The 18762-nt window shown below is 43.1% G+C and overlaps 1 protein-coding gene across 1 annotated transcript in view; it reads left to right on the forward strand.

The window, feature by feature from the left end:
- Arfgef3 (ARFGEF family member 3) overlaps positions 1 to 18762 on the forward strand; it is a 122300-nt gene that overhangs the window by 92367 nt on the left and 11171 nt on the right. The window contains 8 exon segments of the mRNA XM_048354174.1: positions 604 to 783; positions 1211 to 1355; positions 2684 to 2806; positions 12715 to 12818; positions 13290 to 13434; positions 16013 to 16141; positions 16589 to 16765; positions 18437 to 18551. Of these exon segments, the coding sequence (XP_048210131.1) occupies positions 604 to 783; positions 1211 to 1355; positions 2684 to 2806; positions 12715 to 12818; positions 13290 to 13434; positions 16013 to 16141; positions 16589 to 16765; positions 18437 to 18551 (1118 nt within the window).

Genomic DNA, 18762 nt, shown 5'->3' on the forward strand with positions numbered 1-18762 from the left:
GGATTCCCAAGAAAGCAAGAAGGCATACTCCATAGCACAGCGACTACTAAACTCTCCACTTAAGACTTGCTTTGGCCAGTGGCACAAGAGCAAGAGCAAGAGCAAGAGTTCTTGTGCCACTGACCAAAGCAAGTTTCTAAGGTCATAGTCAGTGTGGGAGGGGACTAGTGAGGGTATAAACCAATGAGACTCTTGATGCACCTGGTCCTGCTCTCTAAGGGACAAATGACATGCCTGCTCTTTCTATGTTTGAGGAATGGCCAAAGATAAGACTAGGAGGAATTCTAGACTTCAATTCTGGTGTTTTTATTATAGTCTGTGTTCTGTACCATCCAAGAAAATGATCATGTTGCAGAAAAAGGATTTACTAGAATTTTTTTTCTGGAAACATTAAAGTTGAAGTTGTATCTGATCAATTGGTCAGTTTTACTTAATACAATTTTTTAAATACAGCTCATTGGTGCACTGTGACTCCCTAAAATGTCTGCCCGAAATGGCAGTGCTGCCTCCACCTCCAAGTGAGAAGTGGCTGGGAAATCCTTCAGAACAACGCTCTTCTTGTCTCATATCCTGTGCTGTTCCCTTCTCTCTTGCATGGGGCAGGCCGCCTGCCACAAGGAAAGACACGTGTCTCAGAAGGCTGTGTCCTTCATCCATGACATCTTGACAGAGGTCCTTACCGACTGGAATGAGCCACCCCACTTCCACTTTAACGAAGCCCTCTTCCGACCATTTGAGCGTATTATGCAGCTGGAGCTGTGTGATGAAGATGTCCAAGACCAGGTCAGTCAGTGTGGCACAGGGGCCAGCAGGCCTCCTGTGCAGGTGGTGGCAGCAATGTCCTCTGAGCTTTGTATCTGTCACTTCCCCAGTCATCTGACATCATGACATAGTGACCAAACAGTTTGGCTTAGGATCATCTCGTTCATGATTGGTGGATCTGGGATGTTGTCAGAGAGAATAACAGAAAACTAACCTCTCAATAATCAAAAGACAATAAAGAGAAGGAAGCCCAGCAAACAAGCTACAAATGAATAAGTATGTGAAGTGTGGCTCAGCCACAGTAGTTATTAATGGAATGCAAATGAGTGATGTCTGGCTAGAAGGACTGGATTCTAGTTTTGCTCTTTCACTAAAATTAACTCGGAAATAGGGCAGCGACTGGGAAGTTCTCTCGCTTGTGTTCAGTGCCCCCCCTCTGCCCGGCCAGGTCGTCACATCCATCGGGGAGCTGGTTGAGGTGTGTTCCACGCAGATCCAGTCTGGGTGGCGGACATTGTTCAGTGCCCTGGAAACAGTGCACAGCGGGAACAAGGCTGAGATGAAGGAATACCTGGTTGGTGACTACTCCATGGGTAAGAATGGTAGGATGAGTCCTGCTATAGAAACTCCATTCTTTTTTGTTAGCAGATGATTTGTAAAAGGAAAGATCATTGTAATGTTTCCATTCGTGCTTATAAAGTACCTTGAATCAGCTCTGTCCCCCCATCTCTCTTCCTCATCTTTCCTCCTCCTGCTTCTTAGAACAATTGCAAATGGTTCCACATGTCCATTTCAAACGTGTATATGCAATGCTTTGACCCTACTTATTCTCCTTCCCACTCTCCCTCTCCCTCCCCCTCCCACTGTTGCTACCCCATCAGAACCTGTTTGGCATTACTGTTACTCATTTTAAGTGTATATTCATTGTACAAAGGAGGGTTTTTTTCCCCATGGTATTTCACATTTGGAGATCTGATACCCTAGTCATCGTATCTCCTCTGTTGCTCTCTCTTTTCCTGGCCCTGCTCCCTCCCCTGTCTAACAGCTTTGTGACTTACCTTATACCATAGTCATACATAAATGCAATAGATCTCTCATTCTATAGGCTGTCTCTTCAGCGCAGTGACTGTTTTCTGTGTGGAAACTCTTCCATTTGCTGTGATTCCATTTGTCAATCTTCACTCGTATTTACTGAGCTGTTAGAGTTCTAGTCAGGAAGTTACTGCTATGCTTATATCATCTGTAGCAGATTCAGGTCTTACATTAAGGTCTTTGATCCTCTTTGAATTGATCTCAGTGTAGGGTAAGGGATAAGGATCTAGTTTCATTCTTCTACATGTGGATATCTGTTATTTGTGAAGAGGCTATGCTTTCTCCCATGTATGCTTCCAAGACCTTTGTCAAAAAAAACTAGCTGGCTATAATGGTGTAGACTTATTTCTGTGTTTTCTATTTCATGGGCCTGTGTGTCTTTTTCTGTGCCAGTACTGTACTGTTTTTGTGACTGTGGCTCCATAGAAGCGTTTGAAGTCAGGTACTCTCAAGCCTCCACTGTTGTTCTATTTTGCTCAGGATTGTTTGGCTACCCAAGGTCTTGCGTGCATCCATTTGAACTTTTGTGATGAATGTCACTGGAATTTTGGTGGTGGTGGCACCGAGTATGTAGATTGCTTTCGGTGCTCTAAGCACTTTACACCTTGCACAGCCCCACTTGGCTCCAGCATTCCTCTCTGTTCTGCACTCAACTTTCAGCACAGCTTTCCTGCAGCCGCTCCCTGCCGCCTCCAGGTGGCGCTCAGCAGGACAGTACCACAGCCAAGCCAGCTGTCTGGTCCAAAGGCCCGCTGATCTTTTTCTGGGGCCCCCTGGAAGGTACTGGGAGCATGGGTGGCTTCAGAATTCTGTGATCTTTCTCCCTCAGGAAAAGGCCAAGCTCCGGTGTTCGATGTGTTTGAAGCTTTTCTCAATACCGACAACATCCAGGTGTTTGCGAATGCAGCCACCAGCTACATCATGTGCCTTATGAAATTTGTCAAGGGACTGGGTAAGTGGAGTGCTTTTCTGGATGGCCTGAGATTGTCTGGGGTAAATGTTTTTTTTATTATATCCATGGACTGGATTGTGAAACAATAATTATACATATAATATATCTCTGTATTATAGCGATCTATTTGCAATCAGTCATTGTTTTATGTGGGCTTTTCAACATTAAAATATTCGTTATCATCAGTAATTGTCCTTAAAACTCTTCTCATCAGTGTCCTGTTGCTAGCCTTCTGCCTGTGATAACTCAGCTCCTAAGAAAGAATGCCTCCCCCAGGCCTTATTAACTGTAAGGTGTATTTTGGATATGAAGGCAATCTCCTTCTTTGAAGTCTAATGTATTTCAAGAACTATTGAGTTGCTTTTATGCTTCATTTAGGAGGAATGGAGCAGGACCCTGTGAAATGTCATCACACTACTCAAAATGAAACGTTACTTAGAAATGCATGCATTGTTTATCGCTGATATTTCCCACCTAACATTTTTTATGCCGTGGGGACACAGCTATTCAGATTATAGCAGAGAGAGAAAAGTAATGGGTTATCCTTTGGATAGTGACGCATGTTGAGTTTCTGTGAAGTATTCAGGTAGAAGCAGGTTAAAACTTTTAGATGTTTTTTATCTTAGAGAAGGGTTGAAGACTGAGAGATGCCACATTATCAGTGTATATGTGGAACCTATTTGTAAAAAGATAGGCTCTATTTTCTTCAGTGAATTGGGGTTTTTTATATATAATATTGCAGTTTATTGAATCCAAATATATAAGTGCAAAAAATAAAACTTTCTGAAGACATCACCTTTATAATAACAACAAAAATATACAAAACTACAAAAATATACAAAAAATATATACAAATATACAAAAACTATAGTTATTGTTCAAATGGAAGTACATGTAGTCTGGTACTGTTGATTAGGAAATTAAACAAGCCATTCAAGGCATCTTAACACTCCATTAGTACATCTCTGGTTTGTGTTTTTGGGTTTTTATTTTTTGGCAAGTCCTGGGCCATGAACTCAGGGTCTGAGCACTGTCCCTGGCTTCTTTTTGCTCAAGGCTAGCACTGTGCCTCTTGAGCCACAGCGCCACTTCTGGCTTTTACTGTTTATGTGGTACTGAGGAATCAATCCCTGGACTTCGTGCATGCTAGGCAAGCACTCTACCGCTAAACCACATTCCCAGCCCATGAGGACATTTTTGACACCTATTTCTTTTTTAAAATTTATTTATTAATTAAGGCTGGGGATATGGCCTAGTGGCAAGAGCGCTTGCCTCGTATACTTGAAGCCCTGGGTTCGATTCCCCAGCACCACATATACAGAAAATGGCCAGAAGTGGCGCTGTGACTCAAGTGGCAGAGTGCTGCCTTGAGCAAAAAGAAGCCAGGGACAGTGCTCAGGCCCTGAGTCCAAGGGCCAGGACTGGCTTAAAAATTTTTTTTTTTATTTATTAATTAAACAAAAATTTTTGACAAGGTGTTGTGCACAGGGGTACAGTTACATACTACATGTACATAGTACATTTCTTGTGATATCTTACACCCTGTTTTTCCCTTCCCTAAGTCAGGTAGACATTTATACAATACACAGTGTACCAAGAACATATACAGTAGCCACGTGGCCTACGCCAAAGAAAATTCGCCTAGGGCTTTAAATGTAATGTTGACAGTAGACAATATGTCAACAATAGTCTTATATGAACGTACATACATAGCTTTTGAGCTACTGTGATCCACTGAGAGGTCTATTTTTGACCTTTATATGTTGAGTAGATTTTGGTTTTAATTACATAATGTAGGGTCACTGCCCCAATCCTGTGGGATATACCATTTGACAAGAAGTTTTTGGTTTCGCAGACCTGGTCTCTACTGTCTCCCCCTCCCCCCTCCTTAACAGTCATATATCAAGGAGATCATGCCCCTTTGTTTTCTGTCTAGGCTTGTCTCACTCAACATTATTTGTTCAAGTTCTGACCATTTCCCTGCGAATACCAATATTTCACCATTTCTAATCGCTATGTAGTATTCCATTGTGTATAGGTACCATATTTTTTGGATCCATTGATCTGTGGAGGGGCATCTGGGTTGGTCCCATATTTTGGCTATTGTGAATTGTGCAGCGATAAACATGGAAGTACAAATGTCTTTTTGATATCTTGGGACCTGTTGCTCAGGATAGATGCCTAGGAGGGGTATGGCTGGGTCATAGGGTAGGTCTATGTTGAGCTTTTTTTTTTTTTTTTTTTGGCCAGTCCTGGGCCTTGGACTCAGGGCCTGAGCACTGTCCCTGGCTTCTTCCCACTCAAGGCTAGCACTCTGCCACTTGAGCCACAGCGCCGCTTCTGGCCGTTTTCTGTATATGTGGTGCTGGGGAATCGAACCTAGGGCCTCGTGTATCCGAGGCAGGCACTCTTGCCACTAGGCTATATCCCCAGCCCGTATGTTGAGCTTTTTGAGAAACCTCCATACTGTTCTCCAAAGTGGTTGTACTAATTTGCATTCCCACCAACAATGGAGAAGGGTTCCTCTTTCCCCACACCCCTTCCAGCATTTGTTGTTGCCTGAGTTCAGAGTATAGGCCATTCTAACTGGAGTGAGGTGGTATCTCAGGCTTGTTTTTATTTGCATTTCCTTTATTGCTAGGGATGTTGAACATTTCCTCATATGTTTCTTTGCCATTTTTATCTCTTCTCTTGTGAAGTCTCTCTTTAGCTCCTTTGCCCATTTCCTAATTGGTTTACTGGGCTTGGAGGGGCTTAGTTTTTTTAGTTCTCTGTAGATGACAGATATTAGGCCTTTGTCTGTTGCTGTGTTGGTAAAGATCCTTTCCCATATGGTTGGCTGTCTTTCTAGTTTGGTGGCTATGTCCTTAGCTGTGCAGAAACTTTTTATTTTGTAGTGGTCCCATTTGTTGTGTCTCTCCCCTATCTGTTGTGCCCCTGTGACTGTATTCAGGAAGTTCCTTCCTGTGCCTATAAGTTCTAGCGCCTTTCCTACTGTGTCCTTCAGTAGTTTCAAGGATTCAGGTCTGGTGTTGAGGTCCTTGATCCATTTTGAGTTGATCTTGGTGCATGGTGATAGGCTTGGGTCTACTTTGAGTTTTCTGCATATGGCTGCCCAGTTCTCCCAGCACCAGTAGTTGAAGAGGCTCTGTTTATTCCATTGTATGTCTTTAGCTCCTTTGTTGAATATCAGCTGACTTTAAGAGTGCGGTTTTATTTCTGGATCTTCAATTCTAATCCATTGGTCTTCAGGTCTGTTTTTATATCAATACCAGGCTGTTTTTGTTATGATGGCTCTATAGTAGAGATTGAAGTCTGGTATTGTGATACCTCCTGCACTGCTTTTTCCCCTAGAATTGCTTTGGCTATTCTAGGTCTTTTGCTGTTCCATATGAATTTATGGGTTGCTTTCTCTATTTCAGTAAAGAATGTAGCTGGGATTTTGACGGGGATTGCATTGAAATTGTATAACAATTTGGGCAATATGGCCATTTTCACTATATTGATTCTGCCTACCCATGAGCATGGGAGGTCTTTCCATCTCCTTGTGTCTTCTTTGATTTCCCTTATTAGATTTTTATAGTTCTCATTAAATAGGTCCATCATGTCCTTGGTTAGGTTGATCCCTAGATACTTTATTTATTTATTTATTTATTTTTTGGCTACTGTAAATGGAATTGTTTCCATAATTTCCTTTTCTGCTTGTACATTGCTGGTGAACAGAAAAGCTGCTGACTTTTGTGGATTGATTTTGTATCCTGCTACTTTTCCAAAATGGTTTATTATGTGTAGGAGTTTGGGGACTGAGTTTTTTGGGTCTTTCAGATATAATATCATGTCATCTGCGAATAGGGATAACTTGATTTCTTCCTTGCCGATGTGGATCCCTTTGATGTCCTCCTCTTGCCTTATTGCTATGGCTAGGGATTCCAGCACTATGTTGAAAAGAAGTGGGGAGAGTGGGCATCCTTGTCTTGTTCCTGAGTTTAGGGGGAATGATTTTAGTTTCTCCCCATTTAATACGATGTTAGCAGTTGGTCTGTTGTATATGGCTTTTATTGTTTTGAGGAATGTTCCATCTATTCCTGTTCTCTCCAGAGCTTTTAATAAGTATGGATGTTGTATTTTGTCAAAGGCTTTTTGAGATAACAATGTGATTCTTGATTTTAGTTCTGTTGATGTGGTGGATTACATTGATTGATTTACGGATGTTGAACCATCCTTGTGACTGTGGGATGAAGCCTACTTGGTCATGATGTATAATTTTCTTGATCAGTTTCTGGATCCTGTTAGCTAATATTTTATTGAGGAGCTTTGCGTCTGTGTTCATTAGTGATATTGGTCTGTAGTTCTTTTTTTTGGGGGGGGGGGTCTTTGCCTGGTTTGGGGATGAGTATAATATTAGCTTCATAGAATGAGTTTGGGATTTCTCCCTCTGTTTCTATTTCGCAGAAGAGTTTGAGGAGTACTGGTATTAGCTCCTCACTAAAGGTTTTATAGAATTCATTGGTGAAGCCATCTGGGCCTGGGCTTTTCTTTGTTAGGAGGCTCTTGATTACCCCCTGTATCTCGCTGTAAGTTATTGGTTTATTTAGTTGATTTATTTCTTCTTGGTTCAGTTTTGGGAGTTTATGCTTCTCTAAAAATTGATCCATTTCTGTAAAATTATTGTTTTTTAGTGCATAGAGGTTTTGGAAATAGTTCCTTAGGATTGTTTGAATATCGCGTGTATTTGTTGTAATTTTTCCGGTGGAGTCCCTGATTTTACGTATATGAGTCTCTTCTCTTCTTTTTTTTGTAAGTCTTGCAAGAGGTCTGTCTATTTTATTTATTTTCTCAAAGAACCAGCTTTTAGTCTTATTTACTTGTTGAATGGTCTTTCTATTTTCAATCAGATTTATCTCTTCTTTAATCTTTGTGATCTCTCTCCTCCTAGTCATTTTAGGTTCGATCATTTCTTGTTTCTCCAGTTGTTTTAGTTTCATCGTGAGGTTATTTACCTGCTCTGCTTCCTTTCTTTTAATGTGAGTGCTGAGGGCAATGATCTTGCCCCTCGGTACTGCCTTAGCTGTATCCCATAGGTTTCTTTGTGATGTATTTTCATTGTCATTGTGGCTTATGAATTCATTAATTTCATCTTTAATTTGGTCTGTGGCCCAAGTGTTAGATAACAGTGTGGGGTTTAGCCTCCAAGAATGTGTATAGCCTCTGTGGTAACCGTTGTTGTTGAGGGTTACCTTTATTCCACTGTGGTCAGATATAATACATGGGATGACGTCAATACTTTTGTATTTGCTGAGGTTCTTTGTGTGAGCTATGACATGGTCTATTTTGGAGTATGATCCATGGGCTGCTGAGAAGAAGGTGTATTGGGTCTCTTTAGGGTGGAAGATTCTGTATAGATCTGTCAGATCCATTTGGGATATGGTGTTACTTAGGTCCTCAGCTCCCTTGCTAATCCTCTGGGTGTTGGATCTGTCTCTTGGAGAGAGTGGGGTATTAAAGTCACCCACTATGATTGTGTTTGGGTCTATCTTGTTCTGTAGTTCTGTGAGAATTTGCTTGACATATGTAGGGCCTCTTTTGTTCGGTGAATATACATTTATCACCGTGATGTCTTGATTCTGGATTTTTCCTTGTATTAAGATGTAGTGTCCTTCTTTGTCTTTTTGAGTTGATTTTAATGAGAAGTCCAGCTTGTCTGAGATCAGGATGGCTACTCCTACCATTTTGGTAGGTGCATTTGCTTGGAAGATCTTGCTCCATCCTTTCATTTGGAGCCTGTTTTTATCACCTGCTGTAAGATGGGTCTCTTGTAGACAATAGATGGCAACTTTTTGTTTGCAGATCCACTCTGCCAGTCTGCTCCTCTTTATCGGAGAATTTATACCGTTTTTATTCAAAGAGATCAAGGATAAGAGTGTTTTTCCCCTTCCATTTTCCTGTTAGGCTGTTTTTCCTCTCTTTTTTTTTTTTCTTGTCTTTAGTGAGCTGCTCTTTCTGTTGGGCTCTGGCTATTGTAGTTTCTTTCTGTTTCTGTCTGTGTGTCCTGTACGATTTGTGTTGGGTGGGGTTCCCCTCTTAGAATTCGCTGTAGGGCTGGTTTTTTATTCACATACTCCTTTAGATCTTCTTTGCTATGGAGAGATCTGGTTTTTCCCTTGAATATGAATTCCAGCTTCACTGGATATCTTATTCTGGGTTGGCAGTTGTTGGCCTGTAGGACTTGGATGGTGTTCTTCCATTTTCTTCGCGCGTGGTAGGTTTGTGTAGAGAGGTCTGCTGTTATTCGGATCCTTTTCCCATTGTAATAAATTTCTTTCTTCGCTTTGGCTGCATTCAAAATTTGCTCTTTATTCTTGAGATCTGAAGTCTTGATTATTATGTGCCTGGGTGAGGATTTTCTAGGGTCTGGTCTGCCAGGCGTCCTACAGGCTTCGGTTACCTGGGTGAGGTCCCTTGTGAGATTGGGGAAGTTTTCATCAATCACTTTATTGAAAATATGTTGAAGCCCTCTGCTCTGGTATTCAGCTCCTTCTTCTATTCCAATTATGCGCAGATTATATCTCTTGTCTTTGTCCACTAGCTCCTGGATTAGTCTGCCCTGGAGCTTTACCGTTTCTTGGAGTGTGGTAATTTTCTGGTCCTTGTCGCCTGCATCATAGTCCAAGAGAGAGATTCTGGATTCAATATGGTCAATTCTTTGTGCTGTGGATTCAAGTGTGGAGTTTATGGATGTCAAGGAGCTATTTATGGTTGCCAGATCAGCTCTGATCATGGAAATTTCTTCCTTTAAAGAGTTGTATTTTAAGTCTATTTTTTCATGCATTTTGCTCTCAGGATATTAAGGTCTTCTTTAACGGAGGTTTGCACTGTATCCATTTTTGCTTCCATTTCTTTCTTGACTTCCTGAAGGTCCTTTGAGACTTCCATTCTAAACTCCTGGAATTGTTTCCTGAATTCGTTCCTGAGGCTTTCCATCATTTCTGCTATCATAGCCTCAGTTGCTTTTTTATTCTCCATCTCCTCTTCGGTCGTTCTGCTTTTTGGAGCTGGCAAGTTGGCTTGCCCTTTCATGTAGTTTGCAATATTTCTTTGTGATTTGCGCATCTGGAGATCTGTAGGTGGCTTCCTTGGGTTGGCTTTGTGCTGGTTCCCGCTGGTCCATCAGTGGGAGACTTGTTTGTGTCCTGGCTCTGGGTTTGAGTTTGGCTGTTTAACCTTACTGCCCAATGGGTGAGCGTGACCATCTCGGTTGTTGCCAGGGTGGTCACCCTCACTGCACTTGGGGGTGGGTAGGTTCTGTGTCTTTCTCTGCGGGATAGTGTCCTGCTGCTGTGTTGTGCTGACCCTAGCGTGCCTCTGGTGGGGGTTTGCGGGTCGCTGATTCAGCGTGGCATGCAGGCTTATCTCTTCTTTGGTTCTTTTTTCCACTCAGTACCTTGGTCAGAGGAGCTCACCTCTCAGATTGAGATTTTCCCTGAGAGGCGGCTTGCCCACTTGTGTGGATTGCTCCTGTGGGAGTGGTTGTTGCTGTTGAGGAGCGGCCCACCCACCTGTGTGGGGAGCGCCTGTCAGAGCGGGTGTTGTAGTTTTACTGCTTGTGCGCTCCCGTGGAGGGTTGGGCAGGAGATCCTCCTGCTGGGGGGCTAGCACGCTGGCCTTCCGGGGGGGGGGGTGCATGCGTGTGCACTCAAATGCATCCTTTGGGGACGTGCTGCCCGAGTTGTTGGAGGGTGCTTGTGCCCTCTCACGAGTTTGCTGTGGGGGCGGTATGTGTGGACCCCAGCAGGACCAAGTGTCCGGGCGCAGGGTGGTGCCCACAGACTCTCTGAGCCTCCACTGTGAGAGAGGCGTGTGTTCAGGCCCAGGTGTCCCTGCTGGGCTGGTATTGCACACCAGTGAGACTGTGACTGTTGTTCAAAAAGTCCATGAGGACCAGGCGCCTCAGGTGGGGCTTCCAATGCCTACAAGTCCTGGGGCCCCTGTTGGGGAGGGGGCGGGGCTGGTGCGGCCAGGTTCAGGTTCCCCAGCTGGGGCTTTGGGGGGGATGCCTTGGCGCTGCTCCGCCTCTGTTAGTTCCCGCGTCCTCCCAGCGGTCTTAGCACCACCAGTTATGGAGCTGCTTTATTCACTCGGGGTAGGGAGGGGGAGGGAGGGAGATCTAGCTTCTTTGTAGGGTTTGGGTCTCTGATAGCTGGTCTCCCATTGGGGGAGGGGGTAATGGGGGACTCACTGGTCCTGGATTGTGTGTGTGTCCCTCACTGCTGTGGGCTTTTCGGGGCTGTGGTGCTGGGGTTCAGCGATCGGTCGTTTGGTGGTGGTGGCCCCGGCTCTCCCTGTCTGCACCACCAGTTCCCCTGCTGCTTATGTCTGATCCCGGCCGTTCGGTCCCACAGCTCCGGTGTCTCTGTCGGGCTGCGCTCCCCCTGGGGTCCGTGGAGCTCCTGCCGTCTGGACTCTGCGCTCCTGGCGTGACTTTTCGGCTGTTGGTTTGCCGACACTGGGTCCCCTTTCCCAGCCTGGCCCTGTTCGGGCTGGGGTCGGCGGGTGGGGGAGGGGTACCCCAGAGATTTTCTGGCTCTGTGCAGGTTATAGGCTCTTCTTTTTTTTGTTCTTTTTCGTTTCCTGTGTTTCTCTGTTGCTTCTGGTTGTTGGGTTTGCTGGATTCTTGATGGGGTGTTGGGTGCTGGAGTTCCCAGCTCACTATTCTGTTGGAGCAAGTTGGGGTGCCTCCCTATGGTGACGGCGCCATCTTCCCTCTCTCTTCAGTGAATTGTAAGATGGAATTGTTCTATGGGCTCAGCCATGCTGTCTATGGACCCAGCACCAGCCAGTAAAATCCACATAGACTTGCATGCATAACAAAAATAAATTTGGAAGCCCCTCCTATAATCAAGAGGCTAGGCAATGAATTCTCACCTGTTTATCTGCACATGAGTTTGACATCAACTCTGTTTTTACACTGTCAGATGGCAAACTAGGCCAGACACCAACCAAACAAATCTGACCTATTGACAGTTTTTATAAATAAAGTTTTATTGGCAGCCATGCTCATTTGTCTAGGGCTGACTTTGTGTCACAACAATCGAGTTCAGAAGTGATGATATAGATAGTATGAACTACAGAGTCTCAGATAAAGTAAGTAAAGTCTGTCCCTTTATGAAGAGTTTGACAACCGTTATCTAAAACATGATACATTTTTTGTTGCTGTTTTTGTAGTGTTTAAGGAGAAACATGCCTCACTGATTCTGAATTTTAACTGATACCTAGTAATTATGTCTGTTTCCTCGCCAGGGAGGGTAATTATTGCTACAATTGTAGATAATTAGAAACAATTACAGTGTATGGAAATGATTTTATTAGAAGTATAGAAATAATTACATGAGACAAAAAATTCTAATTTTCTATTATTTACCTATAAGAAAACCCAGCTGCCTTTCTACAGCCACGTTAAAGCTCTACAGATGTATAAAAATAAATGCAGTAGTCTCTGTCTGCAAACCCCAGATGTTTAGACTCTTCCTAGAATCCTCATTTATCATCCTCACCCAGGGCCCATGCTGGCAGCAAACACAGTGGTTTCCCTGAGAGGCTGAGGCTCCAACCCCACCCAGCACAGGGCTTGTCAAGTCACCAAAGCTATCCCACAACAGGGCCCAGAGAAGGGAATCCCAGAGTGTCCACGTGCCAAACAACTACCAGCCACCCAGAGTCCTGAGGTAGAGTATGGAAGAAATAGTCTTCGTAAGGGAAATAAATGATTGGAAAGTGTTTGCTTCAAGATTGTGTAACTCAGTGTCACTTTTACTTTATTTTGGTAAAGTGCAGTAAGGGAGCAGATCTTCTGTCTTAAGGGGAAAGCATGGGTCATTTTGTTTGCCTCTGTCTCCCCCATGCTACCTTAGGGGAGGTAGACTGTAAAGAAATTGGAGATTGTGTCCCTGGGCCAGGAGTGACGTCCACAGACCTGTGCCTCCCCGCCCTGGACTACCTCAGGCGCTGCTCGCAGGTAAGGGGAGGCTCGCTCTCAGCCCTGCATCTGCCTCAAAGGGTTTTCTAAAAGATGAGCAAATACTTAAGTAAAACGTGAGAACCCACCTCAAAAATAACCAGAGCAGAAGGGGCTGGAAGCATAGCTCGAGCAACAGAGTGCTTGTATGGGAAACATTGAAGTCCGTCCTCAGTTCAAACCCTAGTGTGGCCAAAATAAAGCAAAACAAAACCTGTGTGTTTAATGTACTGAACAATTATCTACTACTTTTCCATGGCCATTGACTATTATCTCATCTGATTCATGGGATAGATGGCTCTTATAAACTACCTAAGAAATCCAGATCACAAATAACAAAGTTTTTATACATTGGAAGTTCCCCCATTTCCTGTGTCCCCTTTAACACTGATGTGAATGTTATTATGAACATTCAAAATGCAGCTATTTCTAGTATGTTATTATAGTATTTGGGGTGTTTTTCTTACTCAGTTATTGGCAAAAATCTACAAAATGCCCTTAAAGCCAATTTTCCTGAGTGGACGACTTGCTAGCTTGCCTCGAAGACTTCAGGAGCAATCGGCGAGCAGTGAGGATGGAATTGAATCAATCCTCTCTGAGTTTGATGATGAGACAGGTAAGTTGATGGACTGGACTGGTTGAGGTTATTTGCTATATTCATAGATTCAGCATCTTAAGCCACAATGGAAGTGAAGCTGTGGCTAAAGTGGTAGAGCACCAGCCTTGAGCAGAAAAGCCAATGAAAGCATGAAGCCTTAAATTCAAGCCCCAGGACAGGCAATAAAGGAGGAGGAAGAAGAAGAGGAGGAGGCAGAGAAGGAGAACAAAAAGGAGGAGGAGAAGTTAACTTATAGACCATAAGGGAATAATATTATAGATCACAAATATGATCATCTATTTCTATTGTTTTAGAAATAATTTTACCCAAACAAATTTATCTAAAGTAAAACTAACACTTTACAATCATTATCAGTCCTTTTTAAATGAAGACCACCACAAACAACAGCACAAGTCTGCAGGTTCCTCTAAATGCTATTTCAGGCTTTGATTTCTCTTGAGTTTAGCCAATCGGGACAAAGCTGCACTGGTACTTAAATGGACTGGTAATTGTCTTAATGGCTTTCAGGAAACACAGTCTTTATATAATTACTTCCTGCAGGACTATTTGGTTAAAGACTAGGGAAATTAAGCCATTACTGAAGAAAGAATCTATTTGTGACTGGTGAAGCCAAAGGTTCAGGAAAGAATAATTTTTTTATCTTTGTTTCAAATTAGGTCCTGTGTAATCTCCTGTGAGTCAGAGTTCATTGTAGTAACTCTGGGTAATTTTCAGCACATGCTCATGCCTGCTGTCTACTGTCTCAGAAGGCCCTGTTGTGTTCCTCATCTAGAAATGGGAATGCCACTTAAATAGGCCAACCCTCTGGGCCTAGATTGTTTCAAAGCATGGTAAAACACCAACCCATGAGCTAAAGCATCAGATACCAAGTTTGAGTCCTGGTCTCAGACCAAAAAAAAAAAAAAAAAAAAAAAGATCATGAAGGGAAAAAAGATCCCTTGCACTTCCTGCTTGTTCTCATGTGGGCTTTTTGAGTGGATCTAGGAACATGATTTGTAGAATAGCTGATAAATTAGAGGAAAGCATAAACATTTTATTAATTTTATGCATATATGGGGATCTTCACAAGAAAGTGAAGTCTGAAGAAATAAACAAAGCTTAGTGGCTTTATACTTTTTAGACAGTAAATTGGTGATGGAATGATGAAATAATAAAGGAACTAGCTCTTCGAACTAACAATTTTAGGGGTGTTTCTAGGATCTGTGAAGTAACAGAAAGACATTAGAGGAAGATAAAGATTCCTTCTGTGAGTTTCTTTATTCAGGTTTATTACAGCTCTGAGTCCCAGTTTTTGGTGCTCAAAACTGTTTTTCAGTCTTGGTAGATGAACAACATCCCTCTCAAAAGACCCCCCCATGGCTTATTCCATGTAGGAAAAGCCAGGCCACATGGCCAGTTCTGAACTTGCAGATCTTCAAATTATTTGAACCTGAAACAGCCAATGTGCTGATCTGGCATATTTTAAACCATCACAGCCTTAAATGTAATCAAAATACCATTATCATCCCTGAAAATTAACAGTGGCATATAGTAGATTCAGAGTCCTCAGAGGCTAGAAAGAAAGGAGAATAAGGAGCTACTGTTTAATGGTTACAGAGTTTTTATCCATAGTGATGGCTAAGTGGCTATTTGTGTTGTATATATCTATATAATTTACCACAGTAAAATCATTTTCAAAAAAGAATTGAGCAGCTGGGCACCAGTGGCTCATGCCTGTAATCCTAGCTACTCAGCAGGTTGACATCCGAGGATCACAAATCAAAGCCAGTCCAGGCAGAAAAGTCCCTGTGAGATTCTTATCTCCAATAAACTGCTCAAAAACCTGAAAGCGGTACTGTGGCTCAAAAGCAGAGGGCTCAGGTATAGTGCCCAAGCCCTGAGTTCAAGCCCCATGTCCAACAAAAAAAAAATGATCAACTTAGAGGAGGAATCTAAAGTGTAGCTCCTGAACAACTGGTATACTATTTGTCAAAATGAATACCAGAAAGTCGAATCTTATTTCTTTAGGGGGAAAGGAGCACAGGAATGGAAGGAGGAAGGGTGAGCACATGCAGTCATTATTTTCAATGTCTATCATGTAAAAACTAAACTATGTGACTCGGGGGTAGGGATGGGAAGAGGAAAATGGAGAACAATGGAAGAGGTGACCCTGGCATTGCACTTGTAAGCTCGATTATAGAACTGTAATCTCTGTACAGCTACATAATCATAATCATAAATAAAATAAACACACACACTCAAAAAGGATTGGCCAAGGTGATAGAACTAACAGACTAATTTATATGACTACCCATCACCAACTTTCAGAGTGTCTGACAACCATTTCCATATAGAATTCACATAATGTATCACCTTTCTATAAGGAAAGTAAGAAAGAATTTGAGTGGTTTTCCTTCTGATTGTGTGAGAATATATAGATTAGAACACCGCCACCTACATAGGCCCCGAGGGCGGACACCCTGAGTGATGGCTAGCCCCCCACAGCCCTCGGCCATTACATGAAGTGTTTGCATGGATCGTGCGGTGATTCTTTGTGTTTGTCTGGAGTTCATGGCGGTCTGTTTTGGGTCTCCAGGCCTCATAGAAGTTTGGATCATCCTGTTGGAGCAGCTCACGGCAGCTGTGTCTAACTGTCCACGCCAGCACCAACCACCGACTCTGGATTTACTTTTCGAACTGTTAAGAGATGTCACCAAAACACCCGGTAAATGGCTCTACTTCTGTTTTGGAAGGGAGTTGTCATGCACATAACTTTTGTCAGGAAGGTATTTCTGTGGATGTCTACCTATTTTTACTCTTTCCTGAACTTACTGCAAATCTACACATCGATGCACATGCTCACTAGATTCCCAGGGCTGAAGAGCCATAATGTAGTGATTTTTTTATTTGTAGAAAAATAGCAAATAAATAAATGGAGTTGGAATGGAAGAATAGGTACGAGTTGACTGAATAATACTTTCACTTTTTTGGTATTTGAATATTTAGACGAATATCTTACATGTACAACTGAATTGTTGCTGTAGTAAAGAAGGAAAATGTCACAGATATACCCTACTCAGTAATAAATCCTTTTTCCTGTACCTGCTCAGAAAAAGACCTATGATGCTAAACCCTTTTGATCACAGCTCTGACCGTGACTTTTCTTTTTCAGGACCAGGGTTTGGAATCTATGCAGTTGTTCACCTTCTCCTTCCTGTGATGTCCCTTTGGCTCTGTCGTAGCCATAAAGATCACTCCTACTGGGATGTGGCCTCTGCTAATTTCAAGCATGCCATTGGTCTGTCCTGTGAGCTGGTGGTGGAACACATTCAAAGCTTCCTACATTCAGGTAGCTACTACAACAGAGCAGGGCATTCTGGGCATTCCTAATGTAAACACCTCTGTCCTAGGGAATTATTAAAATAGAATCACATGGTCAGTATCAGATATCAAATTGGGAAACTGATGTCCGTGCATTTCCTATAAAATTATCAAACATAATATTTTAAATACATGAGTAATTTTTTTTTTAAAGGATACTAATGCCAGGTGCCAGTGGCTCATGCCTCTAATCCTAGCTACTCAGGAGGCTGAGATGTGAGGATCACAGTTTGAAGCCAGCCCAGGCAGGAATGTCTATGAGACTCATCTCCAATAAACTACTCAAAAAAGCAAGAAGTGGTGCTGTGTTTAAGTGGCTCACCTTGAGAAAAAGAAGCTCAGGGACAGTGCCCAGGCCGAGTTCAAGCCCCAGGACCAGCAAAAAAGAAAAAAAGAAAGGATATTAATAAAGAGTAAATATCTCTGTGGCTTGGTTGGGGGGGGCAACAAAAGTGGGGAGGATGTGTATCCTGCTGTTGTTCATCCAAGGAGGCTCAATGGAGGCTTTCAGAAAGGCCTCATTGTAGACAAGAAGATATTTAGCACTCAAGATGAAGAGAAGTTTCTTTTCTTTGAGAAGTTTCTTAATATCTGTGGCACTCTGAAGATGTGGGGGTGTGGGATGGGGAGTACATTGCAGACAGAGGATGGGAAGGGGCCAAGAAACAGGGGTACTATGTCCGCTCTGTACTAGAGTCAACTTTGTGAAATGCAGATTCTTAGGATCTGCCGTGGGAAGATCTGGGGGTGGGGGGGGGTGGCGCGTGGGGGGGGGTGAGAGTAGAGGAAATGTGGCTGCTCGCCCCAGCGGTTAGAAAAGGCAGATGGAAGTCCAAGGCAAGGGGTTGCCATGCTGAAGAAGAGAGAAAACTAAGGAGAATGCTGAACCGGAGGAATAATCACGAAGCAGATAGGGAGCTCTATCCCTACTAAGTTTAGTAAGTACAGTCCGCCTTGCAGAATAAGATGACTGATGGAGAGAGCAAACAGGGAGTCTTTTCACATGTGGCTTGGTGACTGTGCCCCTGGGAGCGGATGGGCATGACCAGGGCATTGCTGCGCAGTATAGAACCCTCGTGGACTCCACTGCAAATTGCCTCTGTGGCACCACCTGGACCTCGGGAGGGAAGCATGCAGGCACAGTCCGTGACCGGGGGAAGCCAAACGTGCTCATGGGAAGTCTACTTCCCTACAGCGGGGACTAGAGTGCAAACAGAAGCCAAACTGACCAGCTCCAAGAAGTTTACCCACAACCATTTAATTCAGTTATCAGGAATAAGGAGACTTAAAAATTTGTCCCAGCCAATATTCAGGCTAAATGACCTATTCTGTTCTGTCTAAGCAAATTAACTGCATGTTGCCTTCTGAAAAATACATAACACATAGAAGCGATTCACGTATTTCATCTTGTCCTGTGAATGAAACAAATGAAAATTTGATAAAAATCCAAGAAAAGTATTACTTTCAGGAGTTCACAGTATTGCTGTTTCTCTCATTGCTCTGGGGTGTTTTTTGGGGGGTGGGCAGGTATTTCATGTTTTCCTGGCTCAGGTGTTTATTCTGCTGTAGATGGTCATCTCATCGCAACCCATCCCTTTTCCTTAGAATGCCAATATTCCAGTCTCTCTTCTTCCTGCAGACATCAGGTATGAGGGCATGATCAACACCATGTTAAAGGACCTGTTTGAGTTGCTGGTGGCCTGTGTGGCCAAACCCACGGAAACCATCTCCCGAGTGGGCTGCTCCTGCATTCGGTGAGAAAGAGGTTCCCTGGCACCCTACCAACTAGGAATTGCATTATGACATCCAAGGAAATTAAATTATCTTTAGTTGTTGCAACAGGGAATTTCCAAGTTGGAAATGCATAAAGGCACAGAGACAAGAGTGAGAATTAACAATAGGCAGGCTTGTTTTGTTTATTATTTGTAGAGAAATAGCACATAAATAAATGGAGTTGGAATGGAA

The sequence above is a fragment of the Perognathus longimembris genome, chromosome 9 (assembly GCF_023159225.1).
Source record: "Perognathus longimembris pacificus isolate PPM17 chromosome 9, ASM2315922v1, whole genome shotgun sequence".
NCBI lineage: Eukaryota > Metazoa > Chordata > Mammalia > Rodentia > Heteromyidae > Perognathus > Perognathus longimembris.